At 35.8% G+C, this 18,335-nt stretch overlaps 1 protein-coding gene across 1 annotated transcript; it reads right to left on the bottom strand.

Annotated features, from left to right (window-relative positions):
* Positions 1-993: 993 nt before the first annotated feature.
* LOC129002531 (asparagine--tRNA ligase, cytoplasmic) lies at positions 994-15,359 on the bottom strand. Its single transcript, XM_054430404.1, has 13 exons — positions 15,244-15,359; positions 13,408-13,455; positions 13,072-13,220; positions 12,413-12,683; positions 11,490-11,647; positions 10,521-10,664; positions 9,507-9,655; positions 7,938-8,066; positions 7,214-7,349; positions 6,641-6,754; positions 5,589-5,720; positions 2,484-2,615; positions 994-1,502 (listed from the first exon to the last, which is right to left on the bottom strand). The coding sequence occupies exons 2-13, from the start codon at positions 13,445-13,447 to the stop codon at positions 1,371-1,373; spliced, it is 1,686 nt and encodes a 561-aa protein (XP_054286379.1). The 5' UTR covers positions 13,448-13,455; positions 15,244-15,359; the 3' UTR covers positions 994-1,370.
* Positions 15,360-18,335: the final 2,976 nt, after the last annotated feature.

The raw sequence follows: 18,335 nt of genomic DNA, 5'->3' as shown, positions 1-18,335 counted from the left end.
ACAAAAATGAGAATATATACAGTACAACACCCCTGACTCAGACAGATGTGCTCATTTAAAAAAAAAATCTTCCACTTTATAAGGACATGTTGCAGCTAGATGAGTTTCCAGTTTTTTTAAAAATGTGTTAGTTTTTTTTTCTTTTTTTATCTCTGGTGGAAGGTGATTAAACAGTTTAATTGCCATGTAATATGGACCCTTCTCCAAAAGAGACAATCTATGTTTAGGGTACCGCAGAGTGTCTGTGTTTCTTGTACCCTGAGTCCCCAGACTGTTATTTGAAAAATATTGTTGATGTTTTTTAAAGAATTTCAGAACTTCAAAAATATAAAGAGCTGGTACAGTTAATAGTTTAGAATTTTTGAAATATTGTTTACATGATTTTCTAAATTTTAGTTTAAACATTGCTCGAATGGCCTCTTTTTGTAACTTGAATATCTTGTCAATTACTTATGTCCCACCCCAAAGGATGATGCTGTACCTAACAAAACAATTGATAAAAAATAACCATGATAAACCTGAAGACATGTCTTTATATCTGAGATGTTGGCAATAGTTCTAATAGCATGAAGAGATTTATTAAGTTTTTTTTGTATGGCCAGAATTTGATCATGCCATTTTAAGTTGTCCTGAAGTGTAAAACCTAGAAAGTTCACACTAAGGGAATTTTCACAAAGTTCTTCATTTGGCATGAGGAATTCCTCATTTATTTGTTTGTTTCTATTGTTAGAAGTGAAAGCTAAGATTTTTGTTTTGGAGCAATTCAAACTAAGACAGTTTTTGGATAGCCAGTCAGATATTTCTTGGAGAGTATTTAAAAGCTTTACTTTTGTTATTTGTTTGTTTTGACCCATAATTATTGCTGTAGTGTCGTCTGCAAAAAGGTAAAGTGGAGTATTAATGTTGATTGGCAAATCATTAATGTACAACAGAAACAATTCATACAAATAAACAATTATTGTTGAAGAAGGTTGAGATTCAGTGAATTAGGCGTTTAGTTTTCAGATCATTGTTTATTGCAATATTCTTTTGTTTACAAAGAACTTAAAAAAACCTAAAATTACCCAAGTTTAGGCCTACTTAGTGTGAAAAAGTTACTTGGAATAAACGTAATAAAAAATCATTATATCGCAAGCAGATTTTGCAAGGAATTAAATCAGCGAAAACAAATGTTTTAGCAGTGTATATGGATGAAAAACACCTCTCAATAATCGACCTTAAAGAAAATTGATTATAATATGTTTTAAATGCAAAATAAATTAAAAATATTTCTTACACGTACTTCTGTACACAACAACCGGTTTTGTGATAAATTCAAAGACCCCCTTGATAAAAGCTTGTGAAGGAAGAATTGGTCAAGTTTGACTTGACTACGGACGACATCTCTCCAGGAATCTTGGGTAGAGACAGACCTCGCGGATGTGGTAGCGGTTGAGCAACCAACACAGGAACCTCTCCAGACCTAGACCGTAGCCTCCGTGGGGACATGTCCCGTACTTCCTCTGTTGAAGAATAAAACATAAGGATTAGCTTATTAAAGGAAGAGGCTTTATTTAATTTAATTAATAAAATACAGCCAAAGAAACAAGAGTGAAACATGGTGGGAGACTTTGGGATCGAAGAAATTTGAATTGTGTAGCGTAATATTTAATGCTAACTAATGCAAAAGTAGGAATTAATAGATTATAATGTCAAATATTTAAGTAAGCCTCCAATTCTTGGAAGAAATGCTATCGTTGACTTATTTGGTTTGAATACCCCCAGAGCTAACCTATCCAAACCCAAACTAACCTTACTCCATGTTATTTAAAGAATCTGCTTCGAGCCCTAGGAAAATAATTGAAGTGAAAGTTATATAAGGGACTTGCGGTGCTGTTGAAAAATGTAGTTACCAGTACAGGTTTGTAACATGTTTTCAGACCCTATTGACGTCACAAGTTTCTTAGTGACGATCCTAAAGTATCATGTATGTGTTTACAAGAAGAAATATTGTAAATAGAACAAGTAGGCCATCACTCATATCGATTAACAATTCAAATCTAGGTCTTTGGGTGATTACTTTGTCTTTGAATAAGCAAAACTAGAGGCCAACGTTTCGGATGCGTAACAGCTAGCTATCTTCAGGACAATATTCAGTGGTTTGCCTCAAAGATGGATAATGATTACGAATCCAAAACGTGGGTCTCTAGTTTTGCTTATTCAATGACGCGGTAATCACACCTGATGACCTACATTTTATCATCTACTATCACCGTAAAGCCTATCTAGATTCAACAATAAACAACATTCACCATTATCAGCTCCCCAGCTGATAGTTTGATGGTTACAAGACTTTTAACAGTTACATGTGTTAGTTATATTGTGATACAAATGGGATTAAAATTCAAAAGATTTTTTCTGTTGTACAATTTTTAAACATGCCCTGGAAAAGAGGGTTTAAAACGACACAAATTGAAGAACTTTCAAAGTTAGAATTTTCCCACCTGATCAGTGTACCAGTAGTAGGGGGCCGGGTCAATGCCTTCTCTCTTGTAACCGTCCAATAAGGCGTCACTATCCCACAGACGCATGGATCCTCCTACGATCTCTCCTACGTTGGGGAGCAACACGTCCACCTAAACAGAATTCAAACTCATGTTGGCTTTACAGACTTGGCAAAAAATTATCACTTAACGATATTTACCAAAGCAATTAAAAACCTAATAACCAAATCCCAATTAGATAACTTAGCTTTAACATGCTGTACGATAAGCGAAAATGAAACTAAAAGCAGGGGCGGACTGGCCCGCCGGCCCACCGGCCAGTGGGCCGATGCGCCTTCTCAACATTCCAATATTTGCGCCCTCGTTAAAGGAAAAATTCATAAAAAAATTTAAAAAAATGAGACGAGATGTATTTTTTAGAAAGCAAGAGGAAAAACTTAGAGTAAAAGTTTCAGCAGTAAATAGCAAAACATAAAGTCGGGTGTGAGACCTGAATAGACACTGTCGACAAGCGAGAGCAAAGCAGCTCTTCTCTCTCGTACGTGTAGGCCTACTCCGAGTGGAAGGCACTTACTTTACTCTGTGGTCTGAGCTACTTAAAAACAGCTGTCCTCTTCCCGCGTTATTTTACGCCGAACCCGAAAAAACTGCACTGCGACCACGAGTACTAGAAAAATACCGGTATGGGACCTAAACATAAACAAATGACGTTTTTGGCCCGAAAATAAACATTATTTAACATTGCTTAAATGGAACTGCCAAATCATATGTTCAATGCTCAGTATAGGATTCGGGCCAACGACATCATTTGTTTATGTTTGTGATCCATACCGGTATTTTTCTAGTATTCGTGACTGCGTGTAATATAAATGGCGTTTGCCGTGCATGTAATATATATAGTTATTTGTGTAACTAGAGGTGAAAGTGGCACTTTGCTGCACACGAGAGCAATGTTTACGCACGAGCCGCAGGCGAGTGCGAAATGATCTCGAGTGCAGCAAAGGCCTTTTTCACTCGTGTTACACATTATATTTTTCCTACAGTCACTATAAAGCATATAAATAATTAGTCTTTCAAACACTATACGACACGTTTTTAGGTTCAGCTGGCAACACAAATGGTGCCTTAGAGAAAGTAGTACCCGCGGTCCGTATCACTCCGCTATTTTTCCTCGGCAAGAAATGTGCTCCGCGTTTTGAGAATATAGTTCCGTATGTTTTTATAATTTGAAGTGGTTTCCGCGCCTAAAAAAATGCTTTAAAGGTATTTTCTTGTTTATTAAGATAGTAGGAATGTTTTAAAAACGTTTAAAAGAAAAGTCCAGAAAGTTCAGAAATACCGAAACTATAAACACGAAATGACAGGTTAAATTGTAGTTATAATAGTCAATCAGCTGCTCATAGTATTATTATCTTTAAGTGTTGCCAACCTATTTCCAAGCGTACACGGATTACGTGCATAATAGAACCACGCTGTTTTGTGTTGTTTCGTTGGAATCCTGATGTGCGGCAAAGTATAAACCATACGGCAAAGTATAAACTGTACGGCAAAGTATAAATATGCAGCAATTAGCAGCTTTCTGTACTATAAACAGTACAAGGAAGCCAACTTTGTCGGGTGACTGTAGGAAAAATAAATAGTGTGAGCTGCCAGTGCCAATTAAAATGTGACTCTCTTTAGTGAGTGTCTGATTTGTGTCTCTGTGTCGAAAGCTTCAATTTATTTTTATATTCTTTACCTACACAGGAAACATGAACGAAAGCAGTATTGTAGAATCGGTGTATTTGTTAACTTAACCATTACACAGTAAAGGTTAAACAGTAAACAGTATTTTAATATGTGGCTACAGCCTATTAATTAATTATTTCAATATGCACTATGGCACTAATTTTACCTTCTACCCAGTCTAAAATACCTTCGTAGTTCTCTCTAGGCTATTTCGTTTGTAGAAATAGGTTAGGTAGGCCTACTTTAGGGTTACAGTTTTGACTTAATGTAATGCTAAAAAGTTTAAGTCAATAAATTGGTTTTGTTCACAGTGAAAGCGTATTGTTTGTGTTACAATAATTTCATAGAAATCTAAAATATATAACTTCTGCTATTTACAGTGCCAAAAAATACAACAGTTGCAAGTTCAGGCTGTAAAGAGGAAGCAAATGATTTATATTGTATGCATGCAGCCAAGCCATGCAAGGGAAAACAATGAAAATACACAAATATAATACGAAAGAACCTAAGAAAATCATTTGTATTTTTATTTTTGTTAGGATATTTACTGTCAGAATAGCACCAAGTCGTGTGGGTAAATAGTCTAAATTTGGTAAACCAAACATTAATCAATAGTGTCAGTTATCAGATTTCTGATTTTCCACTGTTAATGCCTCATTGCCTAAAAATGCGAGTTTAAAGGTATAATTTTAAAAAAATGTCCCGGGGGAGGACCCCCGGACCCCCCTCTGTACAGGGGGGTATTCCATACCCCCCAGACCCCCCGGTTGGCGCCTTCGGGCTGGTCAAGGTTTACGCCCTAATAGAGTACCCAGTCCGCCCCTGACTAAAAGACGCCACTGCACAATACATGCTTATGGGATCTTATACGTATGTGATTTTAAGTTACAGTCTTGTCAAAAATGGAAATCAAAATAGTACAAAAAATCAAAACCGAGACTTGAAGAAAAATGTTGGTTTAGGCTTATTGCTTACCATGCAGTAATTTCACTGCTATGGTGGGAATGTTCAAACCTTTGCCGCGATAGCAGGATTCACTGATGATGCCTTCTCCATGAGGGGGAGGGTTACTAATGCCTTACTACTACCACCGTTTGAAATGGGGTCACCAGATATGTGCGTAGTTTAACCCAAATATGAGTGTATAATGAAATGAAATGCCCTATGATCTTGAGTATGCATTTGATATTGCAGCAATTGTTAAAGACGATGATCCTTGCTATTGCTGGAGATGTTCAAAATTAGTTGTGGTAGCGGGAAACGATCTTGATTGTGCTACAATCTCAGATTACAACCAACACAACACTATTACAAAATGATACTAAAACACAGTCACATTTGTACAACTACTGCGTATGAGAATGGTTTGGTACTCACAGACTCGGTGAGGTTATTGTCTTCTGTACAGCGAGCCATATAGAATGCCTTGATGCCAGCTGGAAACCGACAAAGCATGATCGGCTGACCGATGGCATCCGTCATCTTCCGCTCAGGCATCTCGGGAATATCCTACAAGAGCGAAAAATGTTCAATTAACTAGTGCCAACAAATAAGCAGGATTTCTGTTGTCATTAACATCTCAAACTGACAAAATATACAATGTGTAAACTCTCCAGAAATTCCTAAAGTCTGGGGTTATTTCAGCCATAATCATGTGTCAACGGTTTTCAACTATTTGTATTTAAAAACACTAACATAGGCTGCAACTGTTTTGGGATGTAAAGTAATGCTTCTTGATTTTTAGGATTTTTCGTGAAGATAGCAAGGCCTACATGAATGGAAAAAGAGTCCAATCTGGCACAAAAAAAAAAAAAAAAAAAAAACAACAAAAAAACACACACACAACACAAGTCAGGTTTGTGTTAGAGAAAGAGAGATTTATTTCCAGACCTAATGTTGGCCAGGAATTAATTCACTTTGTCCACCATTGGGCCTGAAAATAACGCTCTGTAGAAAATGCTGTTAGTGGCAGTGAAATATTAATCGTTTTTGAATCAAAGTAATGTTTTGTGTTTCTCGTGCCAGATTACTCTTTCCCTAATTGTTTGAGCTATTCAATGGACGTGAAAACAAATTTTGTGCCAATTGGACAGGATTTTACTTAGTGCTCACGACTGGGAGGAAAACCATAGAAAAAGTACCGGTATTCAAATAGTTGTCAGTCCTGACAAGGAAAATTAATCTGTGACTGGGTAGAAAGGTGATGCCAGTTTCCCTCTGAAGGTTTGTTTTTATGTTGGATGGGTGTATACTTTATGATTTGTGCATCAACAAATTGTTTTCTACTATTCCACCTACACAATGAAAGTGCATTTTTCTTCATTTATTTAGATGTTCAAGGGGTAAAAGAGACTATTTTAGTTCATACACTATCCATGGCAATAAAATAGTACAAGAAGAGATGAGTTTTCAAAAGATATTTAATTTACCTCTCCGAATTCATAAAATGAACCATCGTCTTTTGTGATGTTGTGCTCCTTCAAGTACTTGATGGCGTCTGCGTAGTTCATTCTTAAGAAAGGTTTCTTGGGTGCTTTGAATTCCTGTAATAATTAACACTTTTTATTTGATGTAAAGCCATAAAGGCTAACTTAATCTTCTCACCAATGAAGTCTTTCAAGAGTACTATCTATTATTCACATTTTTATACCTGTATACCCATGGGATTTATGAGCTTAATAATCTCCATCCCTTTCCAAAAAAATATACTACTTAATTGTTTTAAAGTTTCTATTGAAAGCTAACAAAACCCAACAAGGTTAACACAGACTAAGCTTAAAAAACTCATTCCTCCTTCAAATAGATTTTAATCTTAGCCGCCTCTCAATAATTGACAGGCGGTGTAGTTGAAACATATCTTTCTCCCTTATAAACATATACTTTTACAACTCAGCCTTTTCAAACATAACTTTTAAACAGTCAAAGAGTAGATTAGAGAATACACAGAGATTTGAAATGATTAAAGAATTACTTAAAAGTAAATTGAAAATATTTCTAGTTACCGGGTTGAGTTGGTAGACGATTTCACCATACGGTGAATCAAGGACTCTCTTTACGACGTCACAAATCAAATCTTCAAGCCGATCCAACAAGTCGTCAAAGCTAATGAAGGGACATTCCGCTTCAATGTGTGTGTACCTGTAAACAGTGATGATTAAACTAAACTGTACAATTCTGGACTAGATATTCTATCTTCAGTACATACCAAGCTCTTGCCGATCATCAATGAATACTTTGATTAACCTGATTAAGTTTGATCAGCTGGTAGACACCCTAATAAGGGAGGGTGAGATAGTTAAGAATGAAGTGATCAGAATAGGGGTAGTTGGAGGCATAAAAAAGATGGATGGTAGAAAAAGGTAGACCAAGATGTCTTTTTTTAAGATAAAGCTATTGTAGGTTAGCTGAGAAGAATGCAAGAAAAGACAATTATTTTACGTAAAGGAGTTGATGGCGATAGAGGGAAGGTGACCCAGAGGAAGACATAAAAGAATGCAGATTAATCGGGTAAAGAGGGATATGAAGAAGGAAGTGAGATGGCATCTGGAAGAGGGAGTGAAACTGAGGAGGGAAGGGAGAAGAAGAAGAGGCTTTGTCTGTCCAAGTCATCAAACAAAACAAACATTTAGCTTCAATGTGTTTGTGCACCAGTATTGCATACAAACGTATTCCAAATACATCATTATCAAGAGTTTTAGTCAACCAACAAACTGTATCCATACTCACTCAGCCAAGTGACGCCTGGTTCTGCTCTGTTCTGCTCTGTAGCTCTGCGCAATACAGAATACATCTCCCAGCGCAGGAATACATGTCTCTAAATAGAGCTGAGAACTCTGTGTAAGGAAGGCTTCTTCTCTGTAACAATGTTAAGTATGTATAAAGATTCCCCAAGTAGCCTAATATAGTTGTTTATTAACATTTATCCTTATCGTAAAACCCTGATTAAGCTAAATAAAAGAGACTAGGCCCTTTTGGACAACTGGGTTGAGTAATAGGGAAAAATGAAAAATGTTTTAAATAGGCTGTGCTGTATCTTAGGTATTCCAATCACTGTATATTGGTAGTTTAATTAAAGTTTGTATGGTCACAATTTCAATTAAGAAGTTTTAAAGTATTAGGCTAAGTTATTAAGTCACAAGATGTACTATTCAATATTTAAGCAAGCTTACTATCCCAACAACAATCGTCAGGTAAAAAGATTATTAATGGATCGAAAATAAGCATCCCATCTGTCCTTGATCCCAGCTACGCTTAAAAAATAGGTCCTGACTAAAAAAACTATGCAACAAAATCATTTAACTCCATTCTACATTCACCTTTCATTTACTATCAGCTTAAAACAGGCACCTATGGTGGTTTCCATCTAAAAAATAACTACTGTATAATGATAAAGCCTCGTCCACACATGGCGATTTGTCTGCGGAAACATGGTCTGCCGACTGTCTCCAGTATGTTGCTATTTTGTCTCCAGTATGTCGGCCGACTGTAGGCAGACAAATTTCGGTGTTTCTGGAGACAAAATACAGTGTTTTCTGTTTCCCGTTCGAATGGGAAACACGGAGACAAGAGACAAAACTTTTGTCTCAAGTCTGCATGTGTGGACGTGTCTGGAGACAGGAGACTGGATACAAGCCGAAGGTGTTCAATATTCATCCCATTTAGTTAGACTGCAAAGCGGTAATATTACGATTTTTAGGCGGTAATAAAAGAGGTGGATTGAGTTTCTTGAAAGTTTTGGAATTAGTTTTCAATGATTTATATCATTATATGACATTTTATTGAATTGTTCATCTCTTCAAGTTTAAAATCTTAAGACCAACAAAGCCCAGCAAAATTTCAAAATCTTTTAGGAGTCAACCTCGTGAAGTTACTAAATCCTCCACCTAATCTGAAGGTCTGATAGAATATTGCGACCATCGTACGAACCTTGCTCGAGAAAATGTTGAGTCTATCAAAATCTCTTCCTAGATTCACAGGCCCATGGCTCAGAAAAATGAAGCCCGCATAGGATATAATTACGTCCTCCTCGGTCACCATACCAACAAACATGGAAACACTGGCTGGCTAGTGTGGACGCAAAACACATCGGAAACTTGTATCTGAAACTGTGTTGACAGACTGTCAGCCGACTGTCCGCGCACAGTCGGCAGACAGTCGGCCGACTCAGTCTCCATGTGTGGACTAGGCTTAAAAACCTACACCCTTGATCCCTATATTACATCGTAGACTAAGATTAAGTTCTGTACCAAGCTTAACACAGCCTACTGGCAACAAAAAGAACTATAGAAAACTAACCCAAAGTAGTCTAGTTTGAAGAGAGTAGAGCCTCCCTCCACCTGCGTCTGGACCAGGGTGGGGGGAGTGACCTCGCAGTAACCATTGGCAAAGTAGTGGTCTCGGAAAGCCTGCATCACTACGGACCGCATCTTCAAAATTCTTGATGTCTGAAACACCAAATTATAAAAATTAAAAATAAGTTTAAGTAAGGGTTATCAACATTTTTGAGGCTAGAAAAATTGTATCATCTCAACAAAAATCCCAAAATGATTTAATTTGTGGGTTTCTTTAAATTAAGATAGCTAAACCCAGTAGAAATATGTTTACTTTTAACAAACTCTTATCATACAAATTTATCCGTGTCCAGGGAAAAATTAAAATTGAAAATAATCTAACAAATCCGAAACATGCACTTTAGACAAACAAGATGATAAAAATCTGTTAAAATTCTAAAAATAAAGTACTCAGAGATATCTTGAGACTAAAAAAGAAAGAGGAGAATCAATCACAATGGGGAACTATAGGGATATATTTCAAGCTACAAACATGGTTACTGAAAAAAAAAAACATACATCTAAGAGAGACTTAACATTGGTTAGAAGATAAGATGGAACTATCACAAAACAATTAGTAGGAAGCCCAGGAAGGAATACATTGAACACTTAATTAAGAGGTGAATAGATAAAGTAGTGAAAGACAACAGAATGTTGAGAACCGATGTAGAAGAACAGGATCAGAAAAAGATGAGCAGCAAGTTTGTGTGACCAAATAACTTTTGGGTACAAATAGCCACGGGAGTATTTTATAAGGTTTCATTAACTAATCACACCTCAGAAATTATTTACCGTAGACACTCTTCTAACCTTAATTCAAAATATTTTTGCATAAATATTCATAACAATTGATAGTCCCAACTCAAATATCCATATGATTTTTCTACAAGGTTTTCTACTTAGGCTAGACTGTGGGATAAGGTTATTTATTACAAAAAAAATAAATGTGTTGAAACCAAATTCAAAGCAGGTGACTTACGTTCTCCCCTCGGATCATGATGTGTCGGTTGTCCAGTTGAATGTCTGAATGAGACTCCTCGTTGAGGATACTGTCGGCTCCCCCGGGCGGGGCCAGACCAACTAGCTCCCAGAAGTCCACCTGCAGCTCATGTCCACCGGGAGCCTAAGTTAAAAAAGAAATATGTTAATTAGATGTCAACCAGCAATTTGATCAAGCAGGCATCTAAAACTAGTTTAGATTTCATGCAAGAATCAGGAGCTTAGACTAATGAAAAAAGTAGTTAAAAAATTTAAAACACGTACAGTAGGAGTCTCAACTATACAATCTTTGGTTATCCGACTTTGGAGTTATCCAACCCAACTGGGGGGGATCAAGTAACATGAAATTGCATGCTAGTTTTGTGTGGCATGACTGTGGCATAAACCTTAACAGGCCCCCTGAGACTCTTTAAAGATGATTGTTTCAACAGGAAACAAAAATAAAACCTTAAAGTTTGAAAATGGTAAATCATTATAATATTGGTTTTTATCATATATTTTATAAATTTTTTAAGTTCATATTTAAAATGCTATTTGCATTATTTATTTTAGTGTTGATTGACCTTTCTGTTTATCTGAAATTACTGAGGTTGGGTGGGGTCGGAATTGAGAATACAGTACATAAATTTTAACACAAAACATTAAAAAATAGTCACAGAGACAAATAAAAACACCGATTGTTACAGTAACTTTTGTTGATCTTGACTTTGCCATGCCTTTAGACTTAGCCTCTGGGGCAAAGTTGGGGATAAACTGGCGTTTAACTGCTGACGCCCCTTTCAGTACAACGATAAAACAATTCATTTAACGAAGAACGTCAGAGAGGTGGCAATTAGAGATTAAAATATCAGTTTGAGTATGAAATTACCAATTATGGACCAGACATTTTACAGTCCATTAAAATGAATGTAACAATGTACACTATTACCAATCATAATTCATAACTTACACTTTTGCCCTCTGGCACTTTCTTGAGTGTGCCATAAAGAAGGACAGACGATTCAGTGGATAAGACGAGAGCTTCGTAAGTTTGAACCAAGAGGTCGTTGAGCACACACTGCAAGAAACCGGTGCCGTCTCGCAATGTTATGAACATCAGCGACTTGCCTGTGAAAGTGAATATTGAACTAGAATGGGCTTAGAAGTTTTACGCATTACTATTGTAGCCTATTGATTTTTAAGGCAAAAAACAATGATGATTGTTCTTTTAAAGTAAAACATTTAAACTAGCTTTAATCAGGTTCTTTCAATTTTTTTTAACTACGACTACTATTAGGCACATTAGTGTGAATAGAAAACATTGATAAAACAGGGATAACTTGGATTAAAAATTGATTTTTATTTGTAACAATAACAATGATGTTTCACGTTTTCATTTAATTTGAAAACAGTTAATAGCAAAATATGTTTTAGATTCCATAACACTTCAGTATGAGCCTAGCCTGGATTTTAGCGATCACAAATTTGATTATAAATGCTTTAAAATTGAGTTGCTAAAGTAAAATCTTATCTGATGAAAAATTCTCAACATTGCAAGCACATTGTCTGAGTGCTGAGTGGTTATAGTGCACCTTCAAATCGGTCACTCGATGATTCTAAGCGATATCGTTTCTGGACCCCGATGCCATTTTTCATTGGTCAATCAATTAATAATGCTATCCTACCGAAGTTTGACATTTCATAATAACAAGACCACGATTAGGACCGTTCCCTTTGACAAAAAACTTTTAAAATGCCACTTATGTATAAACACAAACATTCAATTTTATGAATTGAAACAGTACTTAACTCGGACGCTAGATTCAACATAATTTTCTGTTTGCAATTACCGGGCTTAGGCTTTTATAAAGTATGAAAATAAAACTAATTCACCTTGTCTTCTAAGACGATGTACCCAACCAGACACTTTAATTCGAGAGTCTCTGTTGTCTGTTGCATGGTGGATTTTAATCAGCTTGGCTGAAGGAAACGATTTATCCTCTACTATTTTTATCTTCTTAGCTTCTTCCAAGTTCTTCACCCTGTGTTCAGCTTCCGCCTCTTTATCTGCGTCTTTCTTTGCTTTGTCGGCTGACTTGTGCACTTCCCTGACCCAGATCTTCTGTATCTTCTTCAGTTGGGATTTGGCAGCCACCTCAAATTTCTAAGAACGATTACAAATTGGATTGTAGAAGTTATCCTGATGATAAACATACCAGGTACCATACCTGAGATAAACTCATTATTGTTGTTATTGATGAGCAACAACAACAACAATTGAAGGATCAAAGATGAATTGATAGCTTAAAGAGTGGCCTAGTTGAATAGGCGTAGAATAAAATGGAGTTTTTATAAGATGAGTTATAAATTTATGCTTAAGTCTCACCATGATCCTTTTGTCCTGCCTTAAAGCAATTAGTAATTAATTGGATTTTAAAAACAGTACTTTGAAGTCCCTTGCTTGATCTCAAAGAAAAATAAGTAATATGTTTCCAACATTTTAACGGTAAAGGCTAATTAAAGCATTTCAACACCATAAGTATGATACTAACCTTTCCTTCCTCTTTAGAATCTACGTATATTGTAGGAAAAGGTTCTTTTCCTGCTAGCCTCATCGCTTGAAGGATGGTTTTAAAGGGCTTAGCCTCAGTTCCGTCTCCATTTTCATCACTGCCACTTTTCTCTGAAGTGTAAATTTCACCTAAAAAATTTCACAACACACATTTAAGTATTGTTTGTAGATAAATTTAACAATCAAACAACTATTTATAAAAAACAAAAACTGCATTACTAGCTAATAGCGTTACTAGTTTTATAAACTTAAATATAACTAAGATGAGGATTAGAGTACCAGTAGTAAAAATGTAATAGGCTAAGTCATATCTTACCTACAGTCATGGCTGCCAACTTAGATTCAATTTCTGGCATCACCTTATCTGGAACAAAGATATGATTTAAGTTTTATCTTGTTTGTTAAAAGTTATCAAAACTTAAACTACAGAGGATTCATATTAGGGTAACAGACTAATGTCCATCGTTAAATATTAATGTTATGTTTTAGTGGTTGAGCCTAATATTTTGTGAGCCTCCGCAACAGGAAAGACTATTTTGAATAACATTTTTGAAGGCAATGTTAGAATTTTTTAATCCATACATGATAACTAATTTTGCGTTATCTGATGAACAGATTGACTGGGAAGCTGATTGGTCAAAAAGATAGCCTTCTAAATAATTATAAAAATTGATTTATTCGTGAAAAGATTCAATTTAGAACCCAGCGTGCCTGAACACTGCTGCAATAAATTATGACTTTAAGTCGGAGATGGTGTCTCATTTTGGTGACAAATGTAGTCCTTACATTTGGATTAACTAAGGTAAGCAAAGAACCTCACTGGCTAGACCCAAACAAATTAGAAAAATGAAAACTAGACACCCAATAAAAACCGTGCTGACCCTGTGTACAATACAATTCCTGATCTTCCAGGTACCTTTAGTATGTTTTTAAGATCTTTTTCAATAAATTTGACATTCCAGTTGGAGCAATCAAGAAAAAAAAGTCATGAAATCTGAACCCAAGTACCAAAGTAACAAAACCCAACCAATGGTACACACCAAAGCAAAACAAACTGTGCTCTCTGATGACTACAGCTCATGATCATTGCAAACTGACCCACAACTCTGCCCTGAAAGTAATGAAAAACAATAATCCGGTTTTTATACCAAAGTAAAATTAGATACCGGTAAAAAACTTTTCAGCACAATGCTCCTAGCTCCTGTAGGCTAAAGCCGCTTGATAAGTTACATTAACCAACAAATCATCCACTCATGTAATGCCATCTCCATAATCACCTGACGACTTCAATGACTACTTTTCTGATACCGGTACACTAGTAGATGATTGATTTAATCTCCAACCTACCTCTGTTACAGGCTAACACAGTTTACCACCTCTCCGACAATCCCACTATTCAATAAATTAAGGTGAGTGAAAAAATCTGATTAAAATAGTTCAGCATTTCAAAGATTCTTTTAGTCAAGACATACCGGTAAATGCAGCTGCTTGACTACATATGTATTTCATGCCAACTTGAAGATTGCTAAAACAAGTCTAATCTACAAAAAGGGTGATGAAGCGCATACTGGGGGTTCGGCCCTGCTCGCTGATAGTTACTGTATGCCATACAACATTAAAAAAGACAATCTAATAAAATCTATTGGCCGATTGCCACGCCCCCAAAATTTGGTGCTCTAGCTACCCGGTGCCTAGTCAGAATTCTACTTTACAGAGGGAGGGCAGTAATAGCAATAAAGTTTTTTTGCCAGGTTTACTTGTAGGCCTATTATAAAATAACTACAAAAAGCAGCCCTAATTTGAAATATATTTAGCCTAGGCCGATGTACTTAAGTTTTAAGATAATGTTAGGTTAGGAAAAGTAATGTGGTACTGGTACGGACTTATAGGGGGAATACCTGGAACACCCCCCTGGAACATATCAGTTAGATCGTTTTAGATCTAGATAAGAATTGCCTAAGCCCCAAAAATTTATACGGTACTGAGTTAGGCCTATTTACAAAAAACTGATAATACAAGAAGACTATTTCTCTTACAGCCAAACTAGGTTAACATTTTTAAATACCCAATGAGTTCAGTTTCTGAGCTAACTATTATAATTTATTTTTTAAATTTATACTGGAATGAATAATACGTAATTTCAAATTCTTACCGATTACAACTAGCGATTAACACGTGTCTACGAGTAATAACACTAAAATCGGATTATTATTCCAATATTCCAATTGCAATTCCATAAGCCGCAGAAGATGAGGTGGTGGTGAGATAGCAGACAAATCCGCAGGAGGCAGATGATGCAACCAAGCGTATAGCGGCACGCGATAATTGAAACATATAGCTTATAACTACAACACCTGGATTGGATAATTACAAATCGGGCACAGGGGCACGGCATGACATAGTGCATAATCCCACAGTGCCTAATTAAAAATTGTCAATAAAAATAAACGTGGGATCACGGCCACATTTAACTCCTGGAATACGGTAGAATTGACATCCCATTGCATCTACAGTTTCTGCTTATGCTATTGCTTTATGCAATGAGAACGTCAACTGAATGAAAGAGTTATAGATATTGAAATTCAAGGTATATAATTAAATTTGTAGGCGTTAGGTGTTTCTCACGTTTTCCTATTTAAAATTTAAACCATTACAAAGGTAAAAATGCATTGAAACAATGATACCTTCAAGACTTCAAATGTTGGTCAGTAATATGAAAAAAATATGAACGGTAGAAAATAGACCATAGATTTTAGGACTTGACTTAAAGGGAACCACACCGTACCGTAAGATTAAGAACAATCTCAAGAACTCTTAAATGTATTCTTAATCATTAATAGCTCAGTGTTCTTAATCTATGACCATGACCTCACGTTATATGGCGTGGCGATGAACTTCCATGTTCCATGTGTATAGGGGCTGTCAGCTGTCAGCTGAAAACAGCTGTGAATGAGAGTCTGATTGTTGTGTATGTGTTTAGTGGTTTATTCAGACTGATGCAAGATGCGACTTTGTTTTGGTTTTGTTATGTAAAGGTTAGGTTTGATTTTTAACCTAGATTTTGACGAACCGTTGTTTACCGTAACACCGCCCACCAGCGCGCCTTCCCCCACCACCGCGTCAAACGCCCGCCATGTTTGCGTGAGGCCGGAGTTGGCGCGAAATTTAAATTGCGTGTTAATAAATGGGCTGATGGCTCGTGTTCAACCTTCGAGTTCTTACTAGAAAAAAAAAATAAATGAGTTTTATTGTGATAACATTTCTGTTAATAATAGTCTTTATTTACAATTACCTGACATAGCCAAAAATTCAGAGATACATGTAATATATCTACATGATTAATTGATTTGAACATCTGAACGTGAAGGTTTTCATTGCATATTCAGTTCTTGGGGCCAAAAATTCTAAACATATTTATAATCAAGCTTCTAGTATGGCAAGCATTCCTTTTTTTTATAACTAGAGAGTATATCCTGGCTAAAAATCATACTTTAACGTTTCTAACTAATTATTAATGGCCTAAAAGTTATAGATGTAGTTTTTTTTATACAGTTATAATTTTGATTATAACAATCTGTTAGCACTGCAGAACTGTATGTAAAAGCAAATAAAAGTAATATATTATTTTATTAAGGTGTGACCATGAATGCATTTTAAGGCCTATTACTGTAGGCTATGATTCACTCACAAATAGGCTACATTTACAAGATTCTTGAATTTGTTTTCAAACTTTTAAAGACACAATACCAGAAGTTATTCCTTACTAGATTAGAATCGCAATTTTAAGGGTGATTAAATGAATTTCAAAATTGGAATTGGAATCAAATGGAATTGTACAATTCCAATGCTGAAGGACAGAATGAAAATATTAAAAAATAATGACTGTGAAATAAAACAACTATATATTTTGCAAGAGTAACTTAACTAATTTAGAAACAGGCACAATAGGAATTTTATTGATGAGGAAGTTGAGGTTTAGTAAATAAAACAAATTAATTAGTCAAATACAGTGTATTTAAACATTTCACAAAAACAAAGTGAATCTTCTTTTATCCAAGTCTTAGATCATTACATTTGGAGTTTTTTTCATTGGAGAAACTGATCTATCAATTTGAGTGTGTTTGCTGTGGTGGATTTGGCTGATGTCCGTTTGATTTTCACTGTGCTTTGTCTTGGCGTCTTAATCTCCATGGGTTCAATTGGAGTCTGAAACAAAAAAGGCCTTAGTTTTTTTATAACATTACTCGATAAAAAAAGTAAGAGGTGGTCCTTTACTGATTCAGATTTTTAAACTGTTTCAATCAAAAAACCAATCAAGATTAAACCAAACTAGACAAAACTGTGAGTGTGAGATAATAATTCGCTTCTACTGAAATGAGCTGTAAAAATTTAAAAATCAAGGCTACACTTGCGCTGACACCAGATAGAAGTAATAAAAGTAAAAATAATAGAAAACTAAATCAGGTATAGTTAGGTTTCAAAGTTCCGTCAGATAACAAAATTACTTTACACTAAATACTTCCATGTTGCTGTGCCACAGGCCTTATATCACAGAAAATGTACTACTATAACCCAGAATGCCAACCGCATGGTAAAAAGCATTAAGCGTTTTGAGAGAGTTTTGCCTGTCAATCCGTAGGCAGCGCCACCAGCGTTGCTATGCTATTGCATGGCAACGCTGGTGGCGCTGCCTACGGATTGACAGGCAAAGCTCTCTCAAAACGCTTAATGCTTTTTACCATGCGGTTGGCATTCTGGGTTATAGTAGTACGTTTTCTGTGCTTATATGTAAGTGCACCCAAAATTAGCTAATACAATTTATTGTTTTTTTTTTACAGGGATTTCATTAAAATTACAGCCACTATTAACTGCCACAGTGAGAGTAATAAGTTAGTGTCACTATTACTCTCACTGTGGCAGTTAGGCCTATGTTAGGTAATGTTGTCACCAGATTCATATGGCAGATATCGATCCGGAAGGAAAAATTTAGGATAATCTGAGGACTTTAAAACATTGCATGAATAACGATAAGACACTTAGTACCTAAAATGTTTACACTGTAGGCTAAATTGTATTCTTTAATAGGACAACAGCCTAATTATTTCTGAATATTATAGTAGGTAGCATTGTAGTTCTGATAGGGTTATAGGTAAATATGACGCAGTCATACCGATATCATCGGTCAACGACTTAGACTTCAAGTATCCAAGTAAGTTAGGTCTGCTTGAGTTTTAAGGCCAAAAT

Source organism: Macrosteles quadrilineatus, unplaced genomic scaffold (assembly GCF_028750875.1).
Source record: "Macrosteles quadrilineatus isolate MER2022 unplaced genomic scaffold, UCM_ALF_1.0 Scaffold_9__3_contigs__length_116548681, whole genome shotgun sequence".
In the NCBI taxonomy this organism is placed as follows: domain Eukaryota; kingdom Metazoa; phylum Arthropoda; class Insecta; order Hemiptera; family Cicadellidae; genus Macrosteles; species Macrosteles quadrilineatus.
This window is presented reverse-complemented; position numbering and strand designations above follow the sequence as displayed.

What these genes read in the sequence shown, in the direction of transcription:
- LOC129002531 (XM_054430404.1), bottom strand. Translation starts at nt 13,447, where the DNA reads ATGCCAGAAATTGAATCTAAGTTGGCAGCCATGACTGTAG. An exon ending in ACATCGTCTTAGAAGACAAG is followed by an intron (nt 11,648 to 12,412) that starts GTGAATTAGTTT and finishes TCACTTTCACAG; the next exon opens with GCAAGTCGCTGATGTTCATA. An exon ending in ACTACTGGTACACTGATCAG is followed by an intron (nt 1,503 to 2,483) that starts GTGGGAAAATTC and finishes ATTCTTCAACAG; the next exon opens with AGGAAGTACGGGACATGTCC.